Here is a 26,034-nt window from a genome sequence, read left to right as displayed (position 1 = left end):
TTTGCTTCTTTCTGTAAACAAAGTGGGCAGATATTGTCACTCCCACAGAAGCTAAACAGAAAAAATGATTCAAGTCCTTTGGGCTGTGATGATTTCTGTGTTCCGCTGTTTCATTAACGGCCTAATTGTGTTGGTAATGAACAAAACACCCTTCCCAAAAGCAGGGCACTGCGCTGAACAACCAGTTAATTAAAAACTATTTCTACCAATGTCGCCCCAGTGGAAAATCACTTACAACGCCTGACTGAACCAAAGACGGCATTCGCAATCACTGGAACCAGGTAAAATGATGCAGAATACCGTCTTGATGAAATGTGTCAAGACGTCTGAAATGCGATTTCGTAGGAATGGCATCTTAAGAGACTATAATGAATTGCCATCTACGACGTGACTACATGCAGAGCAGCGCCAAAGGCAGCGACCACACAAATGGACAACAGGAATGAGCTACAAATGACAGAACAACACAGGAAAAAAGAGAGTCATCATCACTTCCTGTTAAAGAACTACATAATGTAACAAATTTGCATAATGCTAGCCTATGGTCTTCATTGGCTGCCTGTGAACAGTGTCTACTTTGCCCCGCCCTCAAACACTGTAGTTGTAGCTGAGACTGGAAGAGTTTGGTTTGCGTTGTCGACATGTCAAGAATGACCAATCAGAACCTAATACCAATCACAACAGACTGGGCCATCTGACCAATCAGAGCAAAGTAGATCAAACACAACAGACTGGGCCATCCGACCAATCAGAGCAGAGCAGAGTAGATGAAACAATAGACTGGGCCATCTGACCAATCAGAGCAGAGTAGATCAAACACAACAGACTGGGCCATCCGACCAATCAGAGCAGAGCAGAGTAGATGAAACACAATAGACTGGGCCATCTGACCAATCAGAGCAGAGTAGATCAAACACAATAGACTGGGCCATCTGACCAATCAGAGCAGAGTAGATCAAACACAACAGACTGGGCCATCTGACCAATCAGAGCAGAGTAGATCAAACACAACAGACTGGGCCATCTAACCAATCAGAGCAGAGTAGATCAAACACAACAGACTGGGCCATCCGACCAATCAGAGCAGAGCAGAGTAGATGAAACAATAGACTGGGCCATCTGACCAATCAGAGCAGAGTAGATCAAACACAATAGACTGGGCCATCTGACCAATCAGAGCAGAGTAGATCAAACACAACAGACTGGGCCATCTGACCAATCAGAGCAGAGTAGATCAAACACAACAGACTGGGCCATCTGACCAATCAGAGCAGAGTAGATCAAACACAACAGACTGGGCCATCTGACCAATCAGAGCAGAGTAGATCAAACACAACAGACTGGGCCATCTAACCAATCAGAGCAGAGCAGAGTAGATCAAACACAATAGACTGGGCCATCCGACCAATCAGCAGAGCAGGCTCATGGAAAGGAGGGAAGACTGAATCTTCAAACAAAACGTTTTCAGGCTCTTTGAGAAATAAGGTGATGTGCAATGTATATTATGAGAAAATTAGTATTTTTGACCTTGGATGCATGCAAGTCTATTGTAGGAGACTACGAAACTAAATTGGGAACCTTTAAAATGGCATAATAGAGGCACTTTAAATAACCAATTGTAAACAGTACAGTAGGAAAATCTGTACCAGCTGACACGTTTCTACTGTAACATGGTCTATAATGTCATACCGCCAAACCCTAAACAGAATCATGACAAATGTCCTTGCTCAAGCGTCTGATTTTCTATAATTAGCATGTTCATAATTACACTGCCAGTATGTGGTGGAAAAAAGCAGAGTTTTTCAAAGCTGAAGCTATACAGTGAAGTAGACTGCTAGCTTAAAACCTAGAATTTGAACTCTAAATACTTTTGAGCGCACACACACACAGTGGGAATCTGGCGTCCCCAGCAGAACGTTTGGCTCAGAGCAGAGCGTGCAGAGGTCACGTCCACCCATGTCTGTTTACTGGAATCTGATGCAAACTTACTCAAAATAGCAAACATGCTAGGTTGGCGCAACGAGAAAAACAAACAAATGAGTCCTTTAGAGACGAAACAACTGGTAAATTCATACGCTTTAACTGACCTTGTTCCTAAACTTTAGCATTGCACGCACTAGATAAATTATTTGCAATATTATTTATCCACTTATAAGTCATTTGCTTTAACTGACCTTGATCCTAAACTTCAGCATTTTGTAACAACTGCCATTGTTTTCCATGCACTAGATAAATCATTTGCAATAGCATGAATATAATAGAATCACAACGCTTAGTGTTGCATTAAATAGGATTTTCGAGAAGATTTTTGCGCTAATCTTCACTGAAAGAAAACACAGTAATATAGCCTAATATTCACAGAAGCTGGAAGAGGCACAACAGATTTAATAGGGCAACTAGAATTAGATCACAAATTTGAACCAGACATTTTATTGCATTTTCTGCTTGGCTATATTACAGCATATAATCACAAAGATGTTTAGTACAGTATCAGATTATACTGCAAGTATACACTTAAGAGCAGTTCACACAGGGCACGCATGCATTCAAAACAGCCAAACGGAGCGCATTAGCAAGACGTTTCACAGGGACCCTTGGAAACCCTGGTTACATTAGGGAAATTTTGTAAGGATTTGTGTTTTCCAGACCTGTAAAAGAGTCATGGAAATTCCTATGGGAAGTACATACATCTTACCACAGTTTCAACTTAAAATGTTAAGTTTGGTCAACTCAAAGATCCAAGTTGTCACTTAGTATAATTTCACATTTCAAGTTGACTGAACTTGAAATTAAGGCAGCATGAAAACTTTAAGTTGAAACAACTTCTTTCTTTCTTTTTTTTACAGTGCATCCACATACCTTGGAATGGTAATGTTTTCTTCTCTTCTGCTCACCAAGGCTTCATGTACTTAATGAAAAATACTGTAAAAACACTAATACTGTGAAATATTACAACTATTTTCTATGTGAATATATTTTATTCCAGTGATCAAAGCTGAATTTTCAGCATCATTACTCCAGTCTTCAGTGCATGATCCTTCAGAAATCATTCTGATATACTGATTTGCTTCTCAAGAAACATTGATTATTATTATCAATGTTGAAAACAGTTGTGCTGCTTCGTATTTTTGTAGAAACAGTGATGCATTTTTTTTTCAGGGCCCTTTTATGATTAAAAAGTACAAAAGAACAGCATGTCCAGTTATTTGCTTGCAAACCAAATTAGTTCAGAAATTGGTCTAAAATGATTTGCTAGTGAATTGGTCTGAATTTGAATAACTCAAATGACTTATTTTCCAGTAAACAACTTCAGACAAAGAAGAATCAGACAAAATCAGTCAAAAAGTTTGGATGCACATATAAAATGTAACTACTTTTAACTTGATACTGCATCTTAAAAAGAACAGAGATATGTGAACAACAGCGGATGTGTCCAAACAAAAAAACATTACAGAAGGATTGCAAGAACGACTCCTGTGCGAACAGCTCCTTACGACATCTGACCGATGTGAGGTTCTTAATAGACGACACTGATGCTGAAAATGAATAGCTCAAAAACAAATGTAAACAAACTTATATATATATATATATAAAAAAATCTATTAAAAAAATGAATCAGCCTCTCCAATACATCAATCATCACAGAGTCAGAACTGTTCCAACAACCAAATCTAGTCTATATCTAGCCAAGTAACCACATTAAGTTTAGTTTGCAAAGACCGCACATATTGAGAACGGCAAATCTCTCAGAAGAACAGATGCTGTAATCATGACTCTCGTTTAGCGGCCGCTCTCCATCCCCCGTTTCAATAGCCAGGAGCTAGTTGCCTTCTCCTGCCCCCTCACCAGTCGCTCCTCCTCCGCTCCGAGAAGTGGAACCGGATCCTGGCTTTCCTCAAAGAGCACACGCTTTCCCCAGCCTCGGGCCAGAGCTGCCAAGCTGCTCCTTGTAACTCTATCCATCTCACAGAGCGGTGAACGCCCATTCAGCATGTCCCAACAGGGGATAAACCCTCCAGTCAGCACCCGTGACAAAAGCAGGGAGGCAATGATGAATGAGAGGCCATCGACTCGACAAGCTTCACATGCTCGTGGATACCAACCGCAAATTCCTATAGACTTTCTGGGGAATGTCAAAAAACAGTCAAGAGCGTTTCCAACCAAGAGAGGAGCTTCAGACAGCATCTACCGGCCGGCTAAGAGACTATATAGCCATGTATTAATAAGAGGAAATGATTGATAAATACACTCACATACCAAAAAGATAAAGAGTGATGCTGGGATGACGTATTTTTGTAGGCCAAAACTCGGAAATGAGTTTTAGTCAATGTGTTTTTGGTTAAATAAGGTCTGAGGTGAACACCAGCTCTACAATATAAAATACATCACTAAAACCCTCTTGTGATTTTTTTAAAGCTTTTTCTTGTCTTTAAAAAGGACATGAAGCTTCATCAGCCGAACAGGTAAACTCATCTACTGGTCAATCACAGCCTCGTTCTGTTTATAATCACGCTCTTGCAAACTATCATAACTCGAACTTTCGGGGAAAATGTTTTTAAATAGACTGAAAGAGTTGACTGAAGCTTACTGATGGTGATGCTGAAGTCATGTGACCATGGTCGTTTAGCTTTTGACTTCTGCCGATTGTCTTTATGCTTCAAAATTCATAAATGTTGTGTTCATTTGTGAAGATTATCATGATGAATGATAATTTCTTATTTTCTGCAATAATCAGAAATGCTTTTTCCTTCAGGTCCTAAAAAAGGCTTTATTTTCTTTATGCAAAATATGTTGATAGTTATGCAAAATAAGCATTGATTTATGTTTACACAAAGCAAGCAATGATTTATGTTTGATTTATTAAGCACTGATATTAAAATGAATTGTCAATGCAAAAATAAATTATAATGGTCCTAAAATAAGCTTCAATTTCTTTATGCAAATGTATTGTTATTATGCAAAATATGTTGATATTTATGCAAATAAGCATTGATTTATTGTTAACACTTTACAAAAAGGTTTCGGTTTGTTAACTATTTTTTAATCTTTGTTAATGTTAGTTAATAAAAATTCATGTTTTGCTCATTTATGTTTGATTTACACAAAATAAGCTTTGATATTAAAACAGTATAATGCAAAACATCATAATCGTCCTAATATAGGCTTTATGATCTTGTTTTTCCAAAATATGTGGTCTTATTTTTTCAAGTTGAAATGTGAACTGTTTTCGTGAAATTCACCCAAGTATCCAAAATGCCACAATGATGCTTCCAAGAACTACTATCAACATTATTTGAGTTTCAAAAAGTGTCCTGACATAAACTGCAACTTTGGACCAGTGAAGATAGAAGTTCAATATTTGACTTGCACAGTTACGGTTGATGCAACAACTAAACAACCAATGGTCGAGGAGAACATATGTAAAGTCAGTTCTTGTTTTTAAGCCCATCAAGCCTAAAACACACAGCGCTGAACTCCTGATGAATGCAAATGCAATATTGTTCAAACAGATTAAGATGCAGCAACTTTGGTTGATATACAAGCAAAACTTTAGTACACTTAAAAAAAAAAAAAAAAAAAAAAAAAAAATGGTGGAGCAATTCTCACTCAAACATTTTACATCTAATTAAACATGAAAGTTTGAAGTATAGAAAGACTGAAATAGTATTTTCTTGTAAGACGTGCAACAATAATCTTCATTGTATTTACAACATTGAAAGTATTTGAACTGTTTTCCAGGACTGCTAACAAGATCTGAGCTGTAAACAGTCATTTCCATTATTGTTCCCAACTTGGCCAAAAAGCTAAGAAACGGATGACCTAATGTTTTGGTACGCTTTGTACACTTACAAAACAGTGCTGTAATAACACCAGAGAAGATACCATGATATTCAAAAGGCAAGATCAGCCACCGATTCTCTAGAAGAGCTGATCTCTCATCTGCCAGATTATTATTTAATGGAGCTGTTTATCATGATTAGGTCAGATATGAATATGCATGGCTCTGACAGGAAGCGGCACAGAGGGAAGCCAGAGGCATCCGTGCAAACGCTTCGTAAATACTTAATTCAGCATGAGGCTTTAACAGCAACAGAATAAAGCCTCCATGAATCACTGAAATCACATGCAAGTAGGTCAGAGCAGGTTAATATACATCACTCCACAAATAGACAAGAATTAACTAAATCCACAATCCTGGTCTTTTTATGAATGATTCATCACACAATGTTTTGTATAAAAGGGTTTATTTTCCAAGTACATCAAAACATTCGCTGATTCTCAACTTCCTGACTCTATGTAACGCCCACTTTTGACCATCCAATAAACTCCTGAGCCTTAAAATAAAGCCCCGCCCACATGCATCTTTGAAAATCCGGTTTGATTTGGAAACATGACAGATTAAAGAAGTGAAATGGGTTGTGTGAACAATGTTTCACATTGATTTTAAAGTTTAATGAAACAGCATGCATGAAAAATTATTTGTTTTGTTGCCCGATTTAGCTTTTTTTCTTCACTTTCGACTCCTGCCTAAAGCAAGGTAAAAACACTGGCTTTGCCACCACAGCGCTTTATAAATACCCCGCGGGTTTGGAAACCATCCAGCCCTTCTGACGCTGTGAAATATGATATAACAATAGAAAATTCTAAGCAGAATTGCAGCTATAACACTCATTTCAATACACTCATGCGCTCTGGAAACATACTTTGTTTCTACAGTTATTCATGAGAATAGTCTGAGAAAAAAGACTTTGGTAAGTAAGAGAAATCAATATGTTGTCAGCAAGCTGGACCTTACTCTAGACCTATTGTGAAACATTATGAATCTGAACAAATAGTACTGTCACTCTGACATTTAAAGGACAAATTCACCCCAAAATGAGAATCCTCTCATCATGTTCTCCCCTTCATGTGGTTTTAAACCCCAATGACTTTTCCTTCCCTCAAACGTAATAGAGCTCAAACAAAATGTCCCCATAAAGATGGCAGTAGCCGAAATCCTTTTTTATCCCCATGAGGAAAACAGCTTATAAATCATACTAAGTGATGTTTTTTGAAAATGTAAAAAAGCAGAACGTTTTCTGTGTTGGGTAGGGTTAAGGGTTAGTGTAAGGGGAGAGAATATACAGTTTGTACAGTAGAAAAATCATTATGTCAATGGAAAGTCCCCATAAAACATGAAAACTGTGTGTGTGTATGAAAGTGTGTGTGTGTGTGTGTGTGTGTGTGTTTTAGGCTTTCTCATCCCTATGAGGGAGCGAAACTCATTCTGATACAAGAGGATTCACTAGCACAACAGAAAGAGCTCTTAATGATCATTGATTCACCAAGACAGATTCAGGAACAACAATGCTTCACTATAGCACAGTCAACGTCTGTATTGCCGATATCAAAGCGTATCAGCTGACTGCAAGACAAAAAGTTCCTTTCATCAGGATTCAAACCACCAGCTTCAAACAACCGGCACAAAAACACAGCAGCAGAAAGGAAGCCTGAGCCTTCTCTGATAAGTGTCAGTTAGGAAAGTGACATATCAGTAATTATCTGTTCGTACAGATGTGGATTCTAACTTATGCGGACGAAAAACATAGGGAGACTGGGGCTAGTTTTCACATCGGCTACATCTAAGGGAAAGTTGTCACATGCGCTTTTATATGCAGTTTTGTTGGCCAATGGTTTGATATTTTAATGAATTGTTTTGCATTTCATAAATGTATAGTTTCATTTCGTATTTAATATGCAAGAACAATAGTGTGACAACATGCCCCACTATGGAGTTCAATAAACTATATATTTTTATTCTTTAGCAATAGCAGTGGAAATATGCTATATGTTTTGTAAACCTTTACTCCGACTAATTTATATTGACGTTCACTGGAATAAATGTGACAACTAGCCCCGACTTCCCAATAGCTTCAGGCATCTTCATATCAGTCATGCCTGTTGCTGTTCGCCTCAGATCCAAGGCAATTTAGAACGAATTTATCATTTAACAAACACTTTTATCCAAAGTGACACTTATTACAGGCACAATCCAACAAGTTTCAAACCTACAATCTTTTAGGTTACACAACTATGAAAGAAAATCGTGCTTTGGTAAATCATAATTATAATAAAATTATGTCATGATTAAAAAAAAGTCAACCCATACACTAAAAGATTGAGGCCATAACTCAATTTAAAAAATTTCCAACACAGCAAGTTAACAAAATTGAGTTTTTGACCTCAAATATTTTACAGTGTACTATCATATGACATTAGTCATAATTATAAAATAAAGTGAAAATTAGGAAATAAAGTCATTATGAGAACAAATGTCGAGTTTCTATGACATTTATATACATAATAATGACTTATAATTGTAACTTTTCATCTGAATCAATTATGACAGTATGTCATTTTCGAATTTTTATGACTTAGTATGTCATCGTTTTGACTTGTTATCCTACTTTTTATCCCATAAATATGACTGTCTGATTATGATTTCCCAAAGCATGATTTTATTTTTCTTATGTGGCATTAATGGGCATCCATACACAACAAAAAGAGGCATCCATGCACGCATCTTTCTCACCTCTTTGACTTTCTCCCTCCGCTTGAGCGTCTCGGAATCAGATGGGTTTCCCTGGTCCTTCCCCAAAGCTGGCTTCAGCAGGCACTTTTTAAACGTCTCGTGGCTGAAAGTGGTGCCGTGTTGGGCGTTAAGAGCGGCCGAGGTGACCCGCTCGTCCCTGGCCGGCGGTTCGTGCGCCCTCGCCGGACTCCACTCGTCCTGCGCTTTACTCCCAACAGATCTCTCCACAGTTCTCGCTCCATGGGTGACCGAGGGCTTGCGGCTCACTTTAGGTTTGACATTCGCCTCAACCCCTTTTAAACCCGTCCGCTGATGCTCTTGATCCACGGGCACCTTTTTGGAAAGCTCATTGTCGGAGCCCACGGTCACCGCGGGACTCTCGTTCTTGGAGAGGAAGATGCGCTTCAGACGCACGGAGTCGGGTAGAAAGAAAAGAGCCCCGAAGCACAGAGTTACCAACCCTGACAGGAACAGCAGAAAGACGAATTTCTGAGACAGACGAAGCCCCATGCCCGATGCTGAGACACCGGGTAACTTTCGGAGAACCATTTAAACTCTCAACTTTCGCGTCACGCACGATTATACAGTGGGAGACACACAATGTGCGATCAAAACTTATCTTGTCTCGTGGTTAGAAAGCGCAAGCAACACGGATGTTGTGCAAACTGAACTCTCTCCTAGTCAAAGTGCCTAAATCTTTCTGAATCAATCGATTTAAGAGACCACAGGTGGCGTCAGCACATTTGCGCACAGCGAGAGCGTCATTGAGCATCACTGCTGCTTCCTTAAGTTTCAGTTTTAATCTCATCTGAGAGACCAAATTGAGACTTTTAAGGTCTTAAAGCAACTAAATGTTACGCACATCCAAAACAACTGCTTTCAAAGATGATGACGCTCAAGGAGATGAAATTGAATATAATAATATCTACAGCCAAAAGTCATCACATTAACACATAATAAAACGTGCCTGCAAACACACTGCTTTATGGAAATGACAATGGTGCTCAACTAGTAGGCGAAATTAGGCGTTTATAAACCTAAATGCAAACCTAAAGTTGAAGCAGCATTTTAAGTAGTCAATAATGGCATGCACAGCCAACATGCATCAATGCCTTATATTAAAAGGAGAGCAAAGTGCCTGCAAACACACCAAAGATGATGATCACCTATGAGACCCATAAAGGTTAAGCAGCATTTAAGTTGCCTAAAATGTCATGCACAGCACATCCAACATTTATCTGAACGTCTTAATCAAAACACACGCGAATTCCCTACAAACACAGCTTTCTGACAAAACGCACTTTTAAAAAGTGAAAGCATCGTATTAAAATGCCCTGTATTAAAAGGCAAGCATCAACGTGCTTCCACACAACTGCTTTCTAATGATGCTGATGATGAAGACTCGTGGCCAAACAGCGCAACACTGAAGTTTAGTGACTGAAATAAAACGCATCTCAGCTGATAACCCCCAAAATTGCAACCTCATAGGTTAGCCTACTTCACAATATCTATGTGCGTTTGGCACAGTGCACACCACTCCATCAAGAGCTGCAGAAATACATCCAAAGATCAAGTCAAAAGAGTCCGCGAACCGACGAGACAGAAATTCGGTCCAAGTGTTTCTAAAAACTGTAGCTTTATGCGCCGTGCACGCGCTCAACTCTTCTGTGCTCCGAAAGTCTACGTCCAATGCACGAAGAAGGATGTTTGAGCTGATAAAGCGTGATCGACAGATGGATGGGTCATTCTTCGGAAATGTAATCTAATGAAAGCACGCTGTATCTTCTCATTACTGCGCGTTCTCTTCCGCGCTCGCCTGGTTTATCACCAGAGAAGGACGGAAGAAAACGCACGCCGATGAACGCGGGTCGCTGCGGGATATTCTCTCTGTAGACGCGTTGAAATGAAGCCGTTGTGATCCGCACAGAAGCTGAAACAGAGCTCGCTGAGACTCGGAGATCTGGGCGGTCTGCCGCAAACGCGTCTGATCAGCAGCAGCGGTGAGCGCGAGCGAGTCATTACCGGCGCCGCGCGAGAGAGCGCAACCGCGGGCTCATACATCCATCGTGTGGCGGTTGTGGGTATCGTTTTGAAGAACCTTGTTCCACTCAGTAAAAAAAAACAAAAAAACTGCATTTGTATTTACAGTGGGAAATCCGAGTTTGTTTTCAATTTCAGTTCATTTTGGCGATTTGGCCCAAGTGGTGCTCACTGTAGAGTCAATGACGTCCAGCTCCTCCTCTCTGGACGTCTAATGGGACGAGGAATAGAGTTATGGGGGCTTCACCCATTAGGCCCAATTTACATTCAGAGAGGGAGAGCTGGACGCGCGCTCTTAAAAATAAAGGTTCTTTATTGGCATTGTCCATGAAGAAACTTTAACGTTCATAAAACCTTTCCATTGCACTAAAAAATGTTCTGGGTTATTAAAATGTTCTTTACATTAAGGTTCTTTACATTAAAATGGTTCTGTTTAATAAAAAAAAGAACTGTCAACTTAAAGGGATAGTTCACCCAAAAATGAAAATCTATCATAATTTACTCACCCTCATGTTATTCCAAACCTGCATGAATTTCTTTTTTCTGTTAAACACAAAATAATATATTTTGAAGAATGTCAAAATATCTTCATACAATTTTTTAAGAAACAAAGTAGCCAAACAGTTGACTTCCATTTTTTCCATACTATGGAAGTCAATGGAGTCCATCAACTGTTCTTCAAAATATCTTCTTTTTTACAAAGTCAAAGTAAGTGATTTCAACCATTTTGTATAGGTTCTAACTAACTTTAGCTTGTACTGTAACTATCATAAAAATAGTTTATGTCAGTGGAAGATTTTAAAACTATAATCTTAGAAAATATAAATCATTTTGGTCAATCGACCTTCTTCAGGCTTACAGTGAGGAAAATAAGTATTTGAACACCCTGCTATTTTGCAAGTTCTGCCACTTAGAAATCATGGAGGGGTCTGAAATTGTCATCGTAGGTGCATGTCCACTGTGAGAGACATAATCTAAAAAAAAAAATCCAGAAATCACAATGTATGATTTTTTAATCTGAGAAACACGGAGTTTGAGCTCCCTCCAAAGATTCTCTATTGGGTTTAGGTCTGGAGACTGGCTAGGCCACGCCAGAACCTTGATATGCTTCTTACAGAGCCACTCCTTGGTTATCCTGGCTGTGTGCTTCGGGTCATTGTCATGTTGGAAGACCCAGCCTCGACCCATCTTCAATGCTCTAACTGAGGGAAGGAGGTTGTTCCCCAAAATCTCGCAATACATGGCCCCGGTCATCCTCTCCTTAATACAGTGCAGTCGCCCTGTCCCATGTGCAGAAAAACACCCCCAAAGCATGATGCTACCACCCCCATGCTTCACAGTAGGGATGGTGTTCTTGGGATGGTACTCATCATTCTTCTTCCTCCAAACACGTTTAGTGGAATTATGACCAAAAAGTTCTATTTTGGTCTCATCTGACCACATGACTTTCTCCCATGACTCCTCTGGATCATCCAAATGGTCATTGGCAAACTTAAGACGGGCCTTGACATGTGCTGGTCAAACCATGACGTCTTAGTGTATTACCAACAGTAACCTTGGAAACGGTGGTCCCAGCTCTTTTCAGGTCATTGACCAGCTCCTCCCGCGTAGTTCTGGGCTGATTTCTCACCTTTCTTAGGATCATTGAGACCCCACGAGGTGAGATCTTGCATGGAGCCCCAGTCCGAGGGAGATTGACAGTCATGTTTAGCTTCTTCCATTTTCTAATGATTGCTCCAACAGTGGACCTTTTTTCACCAAGCTGCTTGGCAATTTCCCCGTAGCCCTTTCCAGCCTTGTGGAGGTGTACAATTTTGTCTCTAGTGTCTTTGGACAGCTCTTTGGTCTTGGCCATGTTAGTAGTTGGATTCTTACTGATTTTATGGGGTGGACAGGTGTCTTTATGCAGCTAACGACCTCAAACAGGTGCATCTAATTTAGGATAATAAATGGAGTGGAGGTGGACATTTTAAAGGCAGACTAACAGGTCTTTGAGGGTCAGAATTCTAGCTGATAGACAGGTGTTCAAATACTTATTTGCAGCTGTATCATACAAATAAATAGTTAAAAAATCATATATTGTGATTTCTGGATTTTTTTTTTAGATCATGTCTCTCACAGTGGACATGCACCTACGATGACAATTTCAGACCCCTCCATGATTTCCAAGTGGGAGAACTTGCAAAATAGCAGGGTGTTCAAATACTTATTTTCCTCACTGTACTTTAATCTTAAAAGCATGAAGAAAACAATGTTTGAATGGAGTAATGCCACATATTCTGCTTATTCTGAGCCTGTAATATATTCACTATTAGAAGAAAAGGTTCTAGAACTCTAGGGTTCTTGACTCAATTTTAAAGAAAACTTTATGCCAAAAAGGTTCTATATAAGGAGAAATTATTCAATAATAGGCTACTTTCATGTTTAATGGGTTATTTAAAATGTTTCTAGTGATAAAGTATGTGCTGTTTAATTTAAAAAAAAAATGTGACCCTGGATCACAAAACCAGTCACGAGTCGCACGGGTATATTTGTGGCAATAGCCAACAATACATTGTATAGGTCAAAATGATCAATTTTTCTTTTATGCCAAAAATCATTAGGATATTAAGTAAAGATCATGTTCCATGAAGATATTTTGTAAATGTCCTACCGTAAATATGAAAAATATTTATTTTTGTGAGTGAATGCAGCACAATCGCGAACATAAATGGACAACTTTAAAGGAGATTTTCTCAATGTTTCGATTTTTTTGCACCCTCAGATTCCAGATTTTCAGTAGTTGTATCTCGACCAAATATTGTCCTATCAAACAGACCATACATCAATGGAAATCTTATTTATTCAGCTTTCATGTGATGTATAAATCTCAATTTAAAAAAAAAATACCCATGTGACTGGTTTTGTGGTCCAGGGTCACAAATAATGAATTAAAAAAATAATAATTAAAGGTTATATATGAAGTGCCTGCCAAAATCCTTTAAGATTCTATAACCTTGTCTTCTAAGAGTGTTGCATTGCTGATCTTCTGCTTGCTGTGAGAAAGTGGTTAATCACACCACTGGCACTTTGTCTAGATTTAACTTGGTTTAGCAAAACAAAATGATTCACAAGTTTAAAGCGAATAAGCAACACCAAACCAAGGCAGCAATCAATACAGAAATTCAACAGATTTTCCAATTAAACTGGACGGAGACAGAGGACAGTTTTCCTGGAACATAACAAGACGAATGGTCCTGATTAATCCGGCGTTGATCATTAAGAAAAAACAACCAACCACAGCAGAAACTAAGTAAGTTAAACAAAGGTCGGGAAAAAATATAGTGCAATCGGCTGCAGAAAATTTCCATTCAGTGTTGATTGTTTCGGTCTCACGGGACGGCTGTTTACAGGACATTCCTAATGGGAAATGTACTCTTATTCCCAACACAGGATGTTTAATTCAGAGAGCAGACGCTGTGTAAATGACCTGCAAAACCTCACAACAATAAAATAATGCTTTGACTGTTAATATATTGGAGAGTAAAGACAGTAGATCTTCACTTCACATTCTCACAAGCTTTTGAGACTTTAAATATCAAAGTGTTTAGCAGATAGTGATTCTGCATAGAGAAAAAATAGCAATGCTCCCTATTCAATGTTAATGTGTGTGAATAAGTTTAACGTTTAAAGTCGCTGCATGTGATTCCTCCTCATTTTCACCAGAGTGTGAGATGCCAATAAAACACTGATATTAAAAGTGTCTAGCCAGAAAGTTTCCCTCTGGGCATGAATTTGGAAAATGTTTCCCAAATGCTCAATAAGCATAAAATACTCACTCTATGCAGACTTTAATTCTAGGCTTATTGGCGCAGATGCAACTGTCTGATTCATCATTTGAATATTTCAAAGAAAGACACTAATCTCAGCACTCAAGAACAATCTGGGGCAAATAAGCATATCGTGATGCAAATAGGTCACATTAATCTCACCAGCCACATCAAAATTGACTCTGCTCCTCTAAAGCAGTGAGTCAGAGCAATTTAACAGCATCCAAACAAGAATAAATGAACTCTAATGTGGCCAGAAGTGCTGCTGTGCGGTCTAGACCGAAAAACATCAGGATTATAAATGCTAAAGAGAGACAGTGGCAGTCTGATGTATTTTAGTGTCACCGTCCTTAATCAAAAGAATATGAAATGATAAAACAGAGCGATTACATAAGCAGAATCAGATGCACAAAACCCAGGTTTCTTTGAAATTAGTTATATATAAAAATTATATCTAACATAAAATTAGCCTAACATGAATTTTAGCTAGTTTTAAACACATCAAACAGCCTATTTGTACTAATAATAATAATGTTCATTAATATATACATTTTCATTTAATTTTGGTTAAAGTTATTGTAATTTTTTTTTTTTTTAATATGTCTGTATAGTTTTTTAATAACTTTTCATTTTTAGTGGCTTATAGGCTATTTTTTTCTACTAAGTTTAATACTTCAACAACAAAAAATAGAAATCGTGCTAAATGGAAACTTGCTGAAATAATGACAATGGCTTTTGTTTTAGTTAATGTTAAACACTGAGGGAAAGTAAGTAAATAATCTCATTTCCGTTTTATTTTTTGTGCAACTTGTAGTGTTAACTGCTTTTTTCAAGCTCAACAATTTTTTTATACTGTAAGAAAAATAATCTAATATTTTTTCTTATAAAGTTATCAATAACTGAATTAGCTTAATAATAATAAATAATAATAATAAATAATAAATAATAAATCAAGGTATAAAACTGCATTTAAAAAACATGGTTGCAAACTAATAATAATCAAGAAAAGAATAAAAGAAAATATAGCTCATAAAATGAAGTGTGACCCTTTGAAGCTGATGATATGCATTTCTCAAATGTTAAACGCCTCCTTTTATTGATAAGTTGTTAAAATCATTTTGATCAATCATTTTGTAACGAGTTTCAGACCTGGGTTGGACTCTGGTATCTGTAGAAAGAGCCATTTATATTTATGAAACCGCAGCGGCCTCTGCTGGTCGTGTCGTGCATCTCAGTATCTCAGACTAAGGCTCAAACAGCATGTGACAAAATAAGTATGTCCTAATTCGCAGTATTCATAAAACAGTCGGCAAAAGTTAGCCTGGTAATACCAAACTCTGCTACTTCGCTTTGCTTCGTAGACAGAGTCTGGCATGGCATAACTGAAAAGCGTTTTCTTTCTCGCGAGGGGGGGGCGCTTGTCTGAAGTTTAAAATCATTGGTTACCAGTAAGCCAATCACATAACGTTTGGTTATGGCGTGTGCGCATGCTCAGCCGCATCTAACTTCCACTGTAAACACATGTATGATGCGAAAACAAAACCATCGAGCGAAATACCGGAGTGAACATGGCTGTGAACGACTTTTGCAGATTTTGTGAAGTAAATCTACGCATCCACGGTACAATCAGCGTCTACGTCACGGCTCTCAGCCAGCCCTCTGTTCGTTGATTGGCCGGCTGTTTTCAGGCCGGAGGAAAACGGAAAGCTATGACGCTGTCTCAGACTGAGTAAAGCGAAATGAAATTGAGCGGAAGTACGAAGTCTGACGTAGTCAGGCTAGGCAAAAGTACCCGGATGACCTAATACTTCCTTTGAGATTCTGAAGTGAGCATACGATGGACACTTTACTATCCCATGAGGCCACGGGAGAGGATTTATGAATGACAGTGAAGTGACGCAACTGAAGCTGATAGCTTCTCAAAGCATTGTACACAAGATAAACAATATATAAAACAATGAATACAATAATAAAAAAAACGAAAATCAGCAAGCATACGCTAGTCAAAAAAAAAATTGTGTTGATTCATAAGAAAATATTTTGATCTTTAAAAAATCTCAAAAGTCTGAGTTTCCCTAAGTTCAAGAGGAAGAGAGTTCCAAAGAATAGGAGCATAAGAAGAAAAAGCCCTGGCTGTCACCCATATATTTTAAGTGGATTTGAGGAACAGACAACAGGTTAGATTGTGAAGAGGGCAGTCTACGATTTTAGGTAAGGAGCGAGTAACTCTGATAAATAATGTAGAGCCAGGCCATGTATCATAATTTTAAAATCAACACAGAACCTGACCGGGAGCCAGTGCAAGGATTAGGAGTGATATGATTGCATGCCCAGGATCCGGGCAAGTTTTGTACATGTTGAAACTTGTTAAGTGTAGATTTAGATAGGCCTACTCCGGCTAAAAGGAGTCCGAGAGACAACCAAAATGTAGGATAGGACGCAATCTCGTTATATTTCTGAGGTGGAAAAAAAAAGATGTTTAATAGTGTTCTGTATATAAGGATCAAATTTGACTGGCACCAAAGATTACTCCAAAGTTGCTCAAATTTCTTGGATTCTCAAAACTGTACCATCAACAGAAAAGTAGGTATGGGGGAACCAAGTAACATAACTTCAGTTTTACTACTATTCAAACTTTAAAAAAAAATTGTTATTCATCTGTATCTTGATCTCAGAAACACAAACAGAAAGCAAGCAAACATCCAGATTTTCACCAGGGTTTGAGTATATAGAGTATCGTCAGCATAAAAGTGATAATGAAGGCCGAGCGATCGCAACAGATGCCCGAGTGGTGACGAATATATTAAAGAGAAACGGGCCTAAAACTGAACCCTGGGGAACACCAGTGAACACAGAGCTAATCTCAGACCTGAAACCACCCAAGGCAATGAACTGGGAACGGTCAGTAAAACAGGATTTAAACCAGTTTAAAGCTGTCCCCGAAACACCAAAGCACTTTCTAGGTAAGTAAAAGACTATGATCAACAGTATCGAAAGCGTCTCTGAGATCAAGAAGGATGAGAATGGAAATAACGCCAGAATCAGACGCCATCAACAAGTCATTGTCAACCCTGACCAGAGATGTTTCAGTAACTGTGAACGTTACGAATACCTGACTGAAGGGGTTCGAAGACATTACCAACTCTAAGGTGGTCACACAAGTGAGAGGCAACAATGAGTTTCAGTGCTTTTGCAAAAAAAAAAGAAGATTTGAAATGGGCTGGAAATTGTTAAAGTCGTCCAGGGCAGCATTTTCTTTTCTTGGCACAGGAATTTTAAATGCTGTTGGAACAAACCCAAACTGCAATGATTCGTTTATTATAATGAGGACTATAGGGCAAAATAACATCAAAGTGATATATATATAGACGAATGGGATCGAGCAAGCGAGTGGTAGACTTCATGAAACCTCCCTTTTGAGAGCCTCAGAATCAACACTGTAAAAAAAATTCTGTTAAATTTACAGAAAAAAACTGGCATCTGTGCTTACCAGAAATTTACCGTAAAAAATACGGTAGCAACATTTTAGGTTTTACAGACTTACCTTAAAATTTACAGTAATAAACCGTATTTCATTATCTGATATAATTTACCGACCTATTGAAGTATTAAAATCTGTTTTGTACCATTGTAATACATTGACAACCAATAATTATAGCAGTAATGAGAGTCACATGATCAATCAAAGCTCATCACAAGCAGTTCTTCCACAAAAAGGTAATTAATATGTATAGTCTCATTCACGCAAACATTAAACACCATCATGGTAACACACATGAAATTTTAAAAATACAATAAACATTAATTTAACAACATTAAATGTAACATAAAACCCTAATGTACATAACTGATTAGAAAAAAAAACTAAGAAAACTATGACGAAACAGTTACTTCAACAAAAATACATCAAATGTGAAGTGTCACGCAGGGAATTGTGGGAATGTCAATTTACGGTTTTTCACTGTAAATTATACAATGACTTGTTCGTTTTCACTTCCAAAAACTGTAAATTTAATGGTATTTTACAGTAAAATTACATTAAATGTACCATTAGACAGTTATTTACTGTATATAGTAAGGAAACTTTCTGTTAACCAATTGACAGTTTTTCACTGTAGCATTTTTACATTTTTACAGTCTTTTACTGTTAAAATCACGATAATTTTTTACAGTGAAGCTGGGAGAAATTAGTGAGAGAACGTGACTTTAAATGAGCAAATGAGTCTAAATTAGTATCAAATTATTTATTTAACTGAATTTGAATAAATAATTGGGTTGCACTTTATTTTACAGTACGTGCACTTACATGTACTTACAGTATACGGTAACTACTGTAATATGTCGGGATTACAGTCATACTACAGAACATACTTTTTAGCAATCGCGAAGTAATTAAGCTACTTATTCAAAATAAGTTACTCTAGACTAGAGAGTACGATTTCTGACGCTGCATTTAAATGAAAGAGAAAACTGATGCTTTTTAGCAAATTAAAACTTTATTTGTGTATCTTTGATGACCATAAATGTTCCCAGAATGCAATAGCAAAACTCTGAAGCTGTATAGGCGACTTGACAAATACAGTGAATCCTTCTAGTGTACACTCTTGGCTTTGACATTTGCAGATGATATCTCAAATCTTATATTGTGATATATTTTTTTCTTGTATTTAAAATAAACATTTTGTTGCAAATACATGATGATGCACATTATCAAACGACAATGAATTACATTAATAGATTATACGACAGCAGATTAATAACACAGACAAACGCAGCTGATGTTATGGTGACATTTTGACCACATCACACTGAAAAAAAATGATTCGTTGAATTTAATCAATTTTTTTTATCGTATGTGGTTGCACACAATTGATTTGAGCTACATTTAAACAAATGCATTAAGTTGAACTAAAGTTGATTAAGTTCAACTTACTCAATGTGCAGAAAATCATCATTAAAATCCATATAAAACCTTTAAGCCTTTAATATTACATGACCTTTACACCACAAAGAGAGGTAAAGCCTATGCGTTTACCGTAGTAAGTTATTAAATGAATGGCTTAATTATTGCTGTATTTATGTTTGAAAGATTCTGTTCATGATAAAGTGCTTCAAACAGCCTTTTAAATTTAATGAGGAAAGACTGTAGGCTTCATCTGCGTTTAGAAACAGAAGTTATGAAGTTATGAAGATGAAAGCTCACGATTATATCAAGATCTTCTCAGCACAAATGTTCAATTGTTCATATTTGGTGTCTTTTGGTAAAATAATAACAGCACATAATTCATGCACATTTCATGAAATGTTTTTTTTTATAAAGTCATTTCATTTAGAGTTTAAGAACAGTAAGCATGTTACAGTCCTTCAGTCAAATATTCATGAGGATCGATACAACAACCTCAAGAATAAACCCTGAAACAGAAGCAAAAGATGAAGATTACTGTCATTTCATCGCCACCAAACGAAATGAGATAAGACATTGACTGGTCATTTAAAATCATGTGGAAGTGGCTTCATGTATGATCAGAGATCAACAGGTTTCTTTAGTCTTTTTACATTAGTTAGTCCGCATTCGAGTCGCTTCCCGGAGTCACAAATAACATTAAAGTGAGCGCAGGACATTAAAGTGTCTGGAGTCAAGCGATAAGCATCAGTGAAGAGACAAAAGACCACGAATGATCAAACCACCTGAACGCGGAAATGATTACAAATCATAAAATTATCTGAATCTGCATGATCACACGAACATGAGCAGCAGTTTAAAGTTACAGCATGCACAAAAAAAAGACAAAATAATGTAAACTCACAGAATCGTCCGTGTGCTTCATGATAAAACCGTAATAAAATGAAACCAGAAAGCAAAATAAGGCAAAGCAAAAGTAAACCATAGTGAACCGAACATCATATAAAAAGGCTTTATGGTGAATACACAGAATACCATTAAAACAAACTCATCATTGGCATTCAGCTTCATGTCAAAGACAATTAAGTTTAAACAAATATTTCACTCAAAAATGTAAATTATGCCATTATTTAATCACCCTCATGTTGTTCAAACAAAGTTAGCTAAAAACATTAAAAGGTTTCTTAAAATAAACATTTTCTTTTTCATTTTTAAGCAATATAACTTGATGCACTAAAATAACTAAAACTAAAATAGAAATTAATAAAAACTATAAAGACAAAAAAAAAAAAAAAAGTAAAAATTACAAAATTACTAAAACTTGAAAACGGAAAGATAAAAACGTATTTAAAATATTAACTATAATAAAACTTCAACTAATAATTCAATTACTATTGTATAAACAAAAACATGCTCCTCTGGAAAATAAAAGCATGCAGCTTTAGGCTGAGTAAATAATGACAGAATTTTCATTAATTCGTTTAAATGTTCCCCCTCTCCTCTTTACTGGAGCTGGTCATTGGTGTGAATACTGCAGTCGCAGTTCACGCTGTACATCAAGTCCGGGAACGCCGTCTTCCGTTCGCATGTGAAACATTCGTGAAGCACAACAGGGTGAAGCACACACACCTTTCAGACAAGTGCATGAAACTGAAGAAAGGCAGAAGAGAGGACAGCCTCTCCGTTCAAAGGCAAAACAAGCTCACACAATAACTGTTCAGTTAGCATTGTAATTCTTCCAAGCAGAATATAGACATCTATGGACCTTTAGAGTTCACATAAAATATATAGATATGATTTCACCACATCTAGATTAAAATAAGGCTAATCTACTATTTGTGCATGCAAAAGAGTCTCTGAATTTGATATATTATTTATTCTTTTTTAAAATATGCAATGCACCTTCAGAGCCGGATCTGCTCCGGTTGCGGAGGAGTGTTTTCATTCTGGTCGTGCAAAAGATTTTAAAGGGAATAATTCAACATACAGGTTTTAGAAGAGCCCGGACTCTGTGCAGTTCTTTCAGGAAACAATCACACTGCAACACGAACCAGCATTAACCACCGGCAGGAATGTGTGTGTGTGTGTGTGTGTGTGTGTGAGAGAGAGAGAGTGTGTGAAGGCTGAGCTATGGGGGAAGAGTTTCGGGAAAGTGTCCAACTAATTCACGCAAACATTAGAAATATGTTTTCATTTACGAAGCCTTTTGGTAAATCATAATTATGACTAGCTATATGAATAATTAATTAAAAAATGTGAAATTCTGACAAAAGTCATAATTACAACATTAAAAGACGCATTTATGACATTCAATCAACTTTTTGTGTCATTACTTTTTTGTAAATCTCAATTTCGACTACCTCACAATTATGACTTAGTACGTCATAACTTAGATTATTTTTCGTTCATTTCCACTTTATATCTTAATTATGACAATCTCATAAATTAAACTTTTTATCTCACAATTATGACTTAATACTTTGACCTTTTGTTGTAATTTCCACTTTATCACATAATTATGACTTTTTATATAATTTTGACTCACAATTATGGCTTAGTACATCATAACTCTGACTTCGTCAATTTCCACTTTTTATTTCATAATTGTGGCTTAGAGTGTCGTAATTTTGCCTTTTTTATCTCATAATTATGACTTTATCTCATAATTTTGACTTAATTCTTTGACATTTTATTGTAATTTCCACTATCACATAATTATGACTTTTTATATCATAATTTTGACACAATTATGGCTTAGTTCGTCATAACTTTGACTGTTTGTCAATTTCCACATTTATCTCATAATTTCAATTTTTTTTCATATTTGTCAACACTTTATCTCATAATTTTTACTTCATCTTACAATAATGACTTAGTACATCATAACTTTATCTTTTTTTATCTCATAATGAGTTAGTGTGTCAGTTTTTACTTTTTGACAATTTTGACTTGTCATAATTATGACTTTTTATCTCGTAATTTAGATTTTTTTTTTTTAAATCCACTTTTATCTCACACTTATGACTTAGTATGTCATAATTTCTACTTTTTAATTTCATAATTAAGACTTGTATTCTCAATTTCAGAACACTTGGAATATATTGTCACTTTTGCACGAACTCTTCCTTTAAATCAAGGTTTGTGAATACGATGGTCCAGATCTTTTTCAGAGCGGTCAAGACTGGTCACAAAAGCGCTTTGAGTGCATTTAAAGGAAATAAGATTATTAAATTAAAAGTATCTTTGTTATTAATAAAGTATAAGCAACGAAAACAAAACAGTATACATGATCACAACCAATCAATTTGGTCATGCAACTTTTTGGTGTAAAATCAAGCCTTTACAAATGCGAATCTCTGTGCGATCTCCACGAGTCTCTAGTTAGTTCTCAGGTTTGTTATGCAAATAAAGCGCGACTTCATTGGTCTTCACGTGTGGTTAGCGCGTCGACAAAATAATTAGCCAGAGTAAATATGCACCATCTGACTGATAAATATAAGAAAGTTTCATATTATTGCTCCTGATAAACGAGTCAAATTCCTCGAGAGGTAAAACAACTAGTGATAAAAACAAATAAAGCCAATTTATGTGAACGAACACAAAACATAACGAACAAGAAAATGACAAAGGAAGCGTTTTACCTGAATATAGAGTGAGACTGAACAGTGCGAGCGTTTGGTAATGCATAGATCTGTTCCCTCGTGCAGAATATTATAATTCCACAGTGAAAGCGAGTTCAAACCAGGCGTGATGTGACCAGCAATAATAAGCCATGTGCTCATGGACCAATGAGATTTCACTGTTGTCACTCATCGCTAGTTGGGATTAAAACATTTGAATCGCATCATTAAGGGAGTTAAGGCCCATTCACACCAACAACAATTACTATAACGATAGCTATAACTATACAGGGATGGGATATTTCTGGCCTTAATTACTAAATAAATTGTAAAATGTTACATTTTTGAATACATTTATTTTATGCACGGATTGCTTGTGCAGACTATTAGCATGTTAGCCAGGGCCAAACGAGAGTCAAAATCGACATTGAAGCGCTTTAACTCGCCTGTTGCCCGGTGACTTTATGAATTCTGACAATGCATGGTTATGAGAATGTTATATGGCTTAGTGCGATCATCAAACCGCTACAGTTGTGATTATATACAGTATAGTCTGGCATGTTTCAGAGTAAAACTCAGTTCATGTTCAGTTTCGATTCAGTGTAAATGCTACTCTGCATGTGCTCTTGTTGTGTGTGAGACGCTTATAATCTGCATTTGGGAACGCAACGCTCGCCAACCATCTTCCCGAATAGTTTATAAATCTGTTGTTGTCAAGTTTTCCACCAAAATAAAAGTTCAATTATGTTTGAAAGCAAAGAAATTAAGGCAACCATAAATGTTAGTACTGTAATTTTACAGTAAAATAAAAATGATTATTGTTTTTGTTAATAACAACAACAATTCCAAATATTATATGACATGTATTATTAAAACGCAATATATTATTATTATTAAATACTCTATTTACATTTTACAATACGTATTATAGTATGTAATAATTCAATAAAATATCTTTTTTCATTATAATAATAATTGCGCGCGGGGGGTTTGGGTGTTCCTTCTCTTTTGTCTTCAGCTGATCACATGCCTGACTATATTATCGTCCACACCAATGCACAATAACGTTCTGTCGTTTATAGTCTGCAACTATAAACACTCCAGCTCTTTAAAGTCTGGTGGATTCTGATTGGCTAACTGGTCAATGTTTTAATCGTTCATTAAAATCGTTCTGAAAGTGATTCTACCGATGTTGTTATTGTTATCTATGTTGTGTGGACTCTGCTATCCTTTTAAATTTAGAATGATTTTTAAAACTATATCTTTAATGTTTTCGTAATATCGTTTTAAATATCGTGCTTGGTGTGAACAAGCCTTTGGGATTAAAATAAAAAGAACAATGACAAGCGAAAAAAATAAAATGGCTATTTTTGATCGCTCCCTTTCATTTTCTTTATTTTGGTTCATCAACAGTTTGGTTTTCCTGACGTTTCTTCTCTCTTCCTATAGAATATAAATCTGTCCTCCATGTTCCAGCAGATCCAGTCGAAGAGCTCGTTCTGCTCTCTCAGGGGAGGAAGGGTTCGTCCTCGTCTTCCTCATCGGCGGCGGGCCCCGGATCGCTCAGACAGCGCACGAGTCGCTGCGGCTCCTTATCATCATCCTCGTACGCCATTTTGTCCTTCCTCTCCTTCCCAGGAGAGGGTGCTTTCATCACCAGGCCACCCTCCTCCTTGCTCTCCTTCGGCTGGCTTGCTTTGCTGCCGAACTCGCCCCGCATGTTGACCGGATCCGGGGTCTGCGGTGAGGCCAGGTCCACTTTAATGGTGGGGATGCTCTCTGTGCCAGCTTTGATGCCCCACGCTTGAGGGTCTGTTTCAGAGAAGAGGGAAATCTATCACACTAAACCTCATTCTTAATCAGTATTTTACTCCAGTGTTCTAACAAACTGAAATAAAAAAGATAATTAAAAGTATATTTAAAAATATACAAAACATAACAAAAGTACTCAAATGTAAAAGAAAATTTAAATGTATTAATATAGTATTTAAATATATTAATATTAATATAATAGTAAAATAGCACAGTTTTAACTTAAACTTAAAAAGCATAAGTATAATTAATTATAGAATTGGATATGGATTATAAATATCTATATATTTTTTTGTGTGTGTGTTGGAAGCAAAAATCTAACAAAATGTTATAAATTTTATGTTTGAAACAAGAAAAAAAATTTTTTTTTCAATATTTATCAATTAACATTCTAAAAAAATAAAGTCTCATATTACTAAATTGTGCTTATTTAATTGCATTAAAATAAGTGTTTTTACTGGAAAATAAGAAATACTGATTAAAAATTATTTGTTACAGTGGAAACAGTTAACTTATGCAATTTACTAATAAAAATAAATAATTTACTGTAATAAGGGATTCAAGATGGATCTCTGATTACTGCAATATGATGCATTTCTTGATTCTATCCATTGTTACTATAGCTTATGCCAAAGTACTATAGTTATTTTTACTACTGTAAACCACAGTAATTCACTATAGTATCTCCTTCAAATAATGTATGAAGCTTTCAGATTCTTTTTGCCATGTTGTTTGATTTCTGTTATGATGATGACAATGGTGGTTAATATCAATTTACCACAATTGTATTGTAACAATAACTTGGTAGATGTTTGTAAGGAATATGGCTTGATTGTGTTGAACATGGAGAGTTATGCATATGATTAAATCTGCTGAATCGATAGGGGGCGCTGTGCAACAACTGAAACCTGAGTGATCAACGGCACATTCACTGAAAGGAAAGACCTGGCGCTGCAGAGACAGATTTCAGTGACACAACAGGATCCTAAAGTCATATATCTGTGATCCAGCAGAGAAACCGTGCGCTCACCTGAAGCCAGTCGAGCTCGAGTAATGGTCGGGGAATCCGGAGGCAGAGCTGGAACAGTGAGGTGATTGTTCATCATTGATATCTGAAAGAAACATTCTATTATGATTATGATTAATAAAGCACACACTCCAGCTATCAGTGGCCTTTATGTGTAACTGAGATGAGTTTTGGTGACCAGTAACTTATATAATGACAATATACATATATAATAGAGTATAACAATTAATTGAGATGCACAAAATTGCTGA

General features: G+C 36.7%; 2 protein-coding genes across 3 annotated transcripts in view; both read right to left on the bottom strand.

The window, feature by feature from the left end:
- The window catches only part of LOC311066912 (mannosyl-oligosaccharide 1,2-alpha-mannosidase IA), a 206,071-nt gene extending 195,513 nt beyond the window's left edge, over positions 1–10,558 (bottom strand). Inside the window, exon 1 of one of the 2 annotated variants that reach the window (XM_084088360.1) lies at positions 8,573–10,558. In XM_084088360.1, the coding sequence (XP_083944486.1) occupies positions 8,573–9,121 (549 nt within the window). In that variant the 5' untranslated portion in view covers positions 9,122–10,558. The remainder of the gene's footprint in view (positions 1–8,572) is intronic. The other variant, XM_084088359.1, reaches the window with a different exon arrangement.
- An 8,337-nt stretch (positions 10,559–18,895) lies between these two features.
- slc9a1a (solute carrier family 9 member A1a) overlaps positions 18,896–26,034 on the bottom strand; it is a 46,213-nt gene continuing 39,074 nt past the window's right edge. The window contains exons 11-12 of the mRNA XM_084088358.1: positions 25,787–25,868; positions 18,896–24,756 (exon numbers count right to left, since the gene is read on the bottom strand). Coding sequence (XP_083944484.1) covers positions 24,452–24,756; positions 25,787–25,868 — 387 coding nt within the window. The 3' untranslated portion in view covers positions 18,896–24,451. The remainder of the gene's footprint in view (positions 24,757–25,786; positions 25,869–26,034) is intronic.

The sequence above is a fragment of the Abramis brama genome (assembly GCF_963993115.1).
Source record: "Abramis brama genome assembly, chromosome: 17".
Lineage (NCBI taxonomy): Eukaryota > Metazoa > Chordata > Actinopteri > Cypriniformes > Leuciscidae > Abramis > Abramis brama.
The sequence above is the reverse complement of the archived record's forward strand: the minus strand, read 5'-3'. Positions and strand labels throughout refer to the sequence as shown.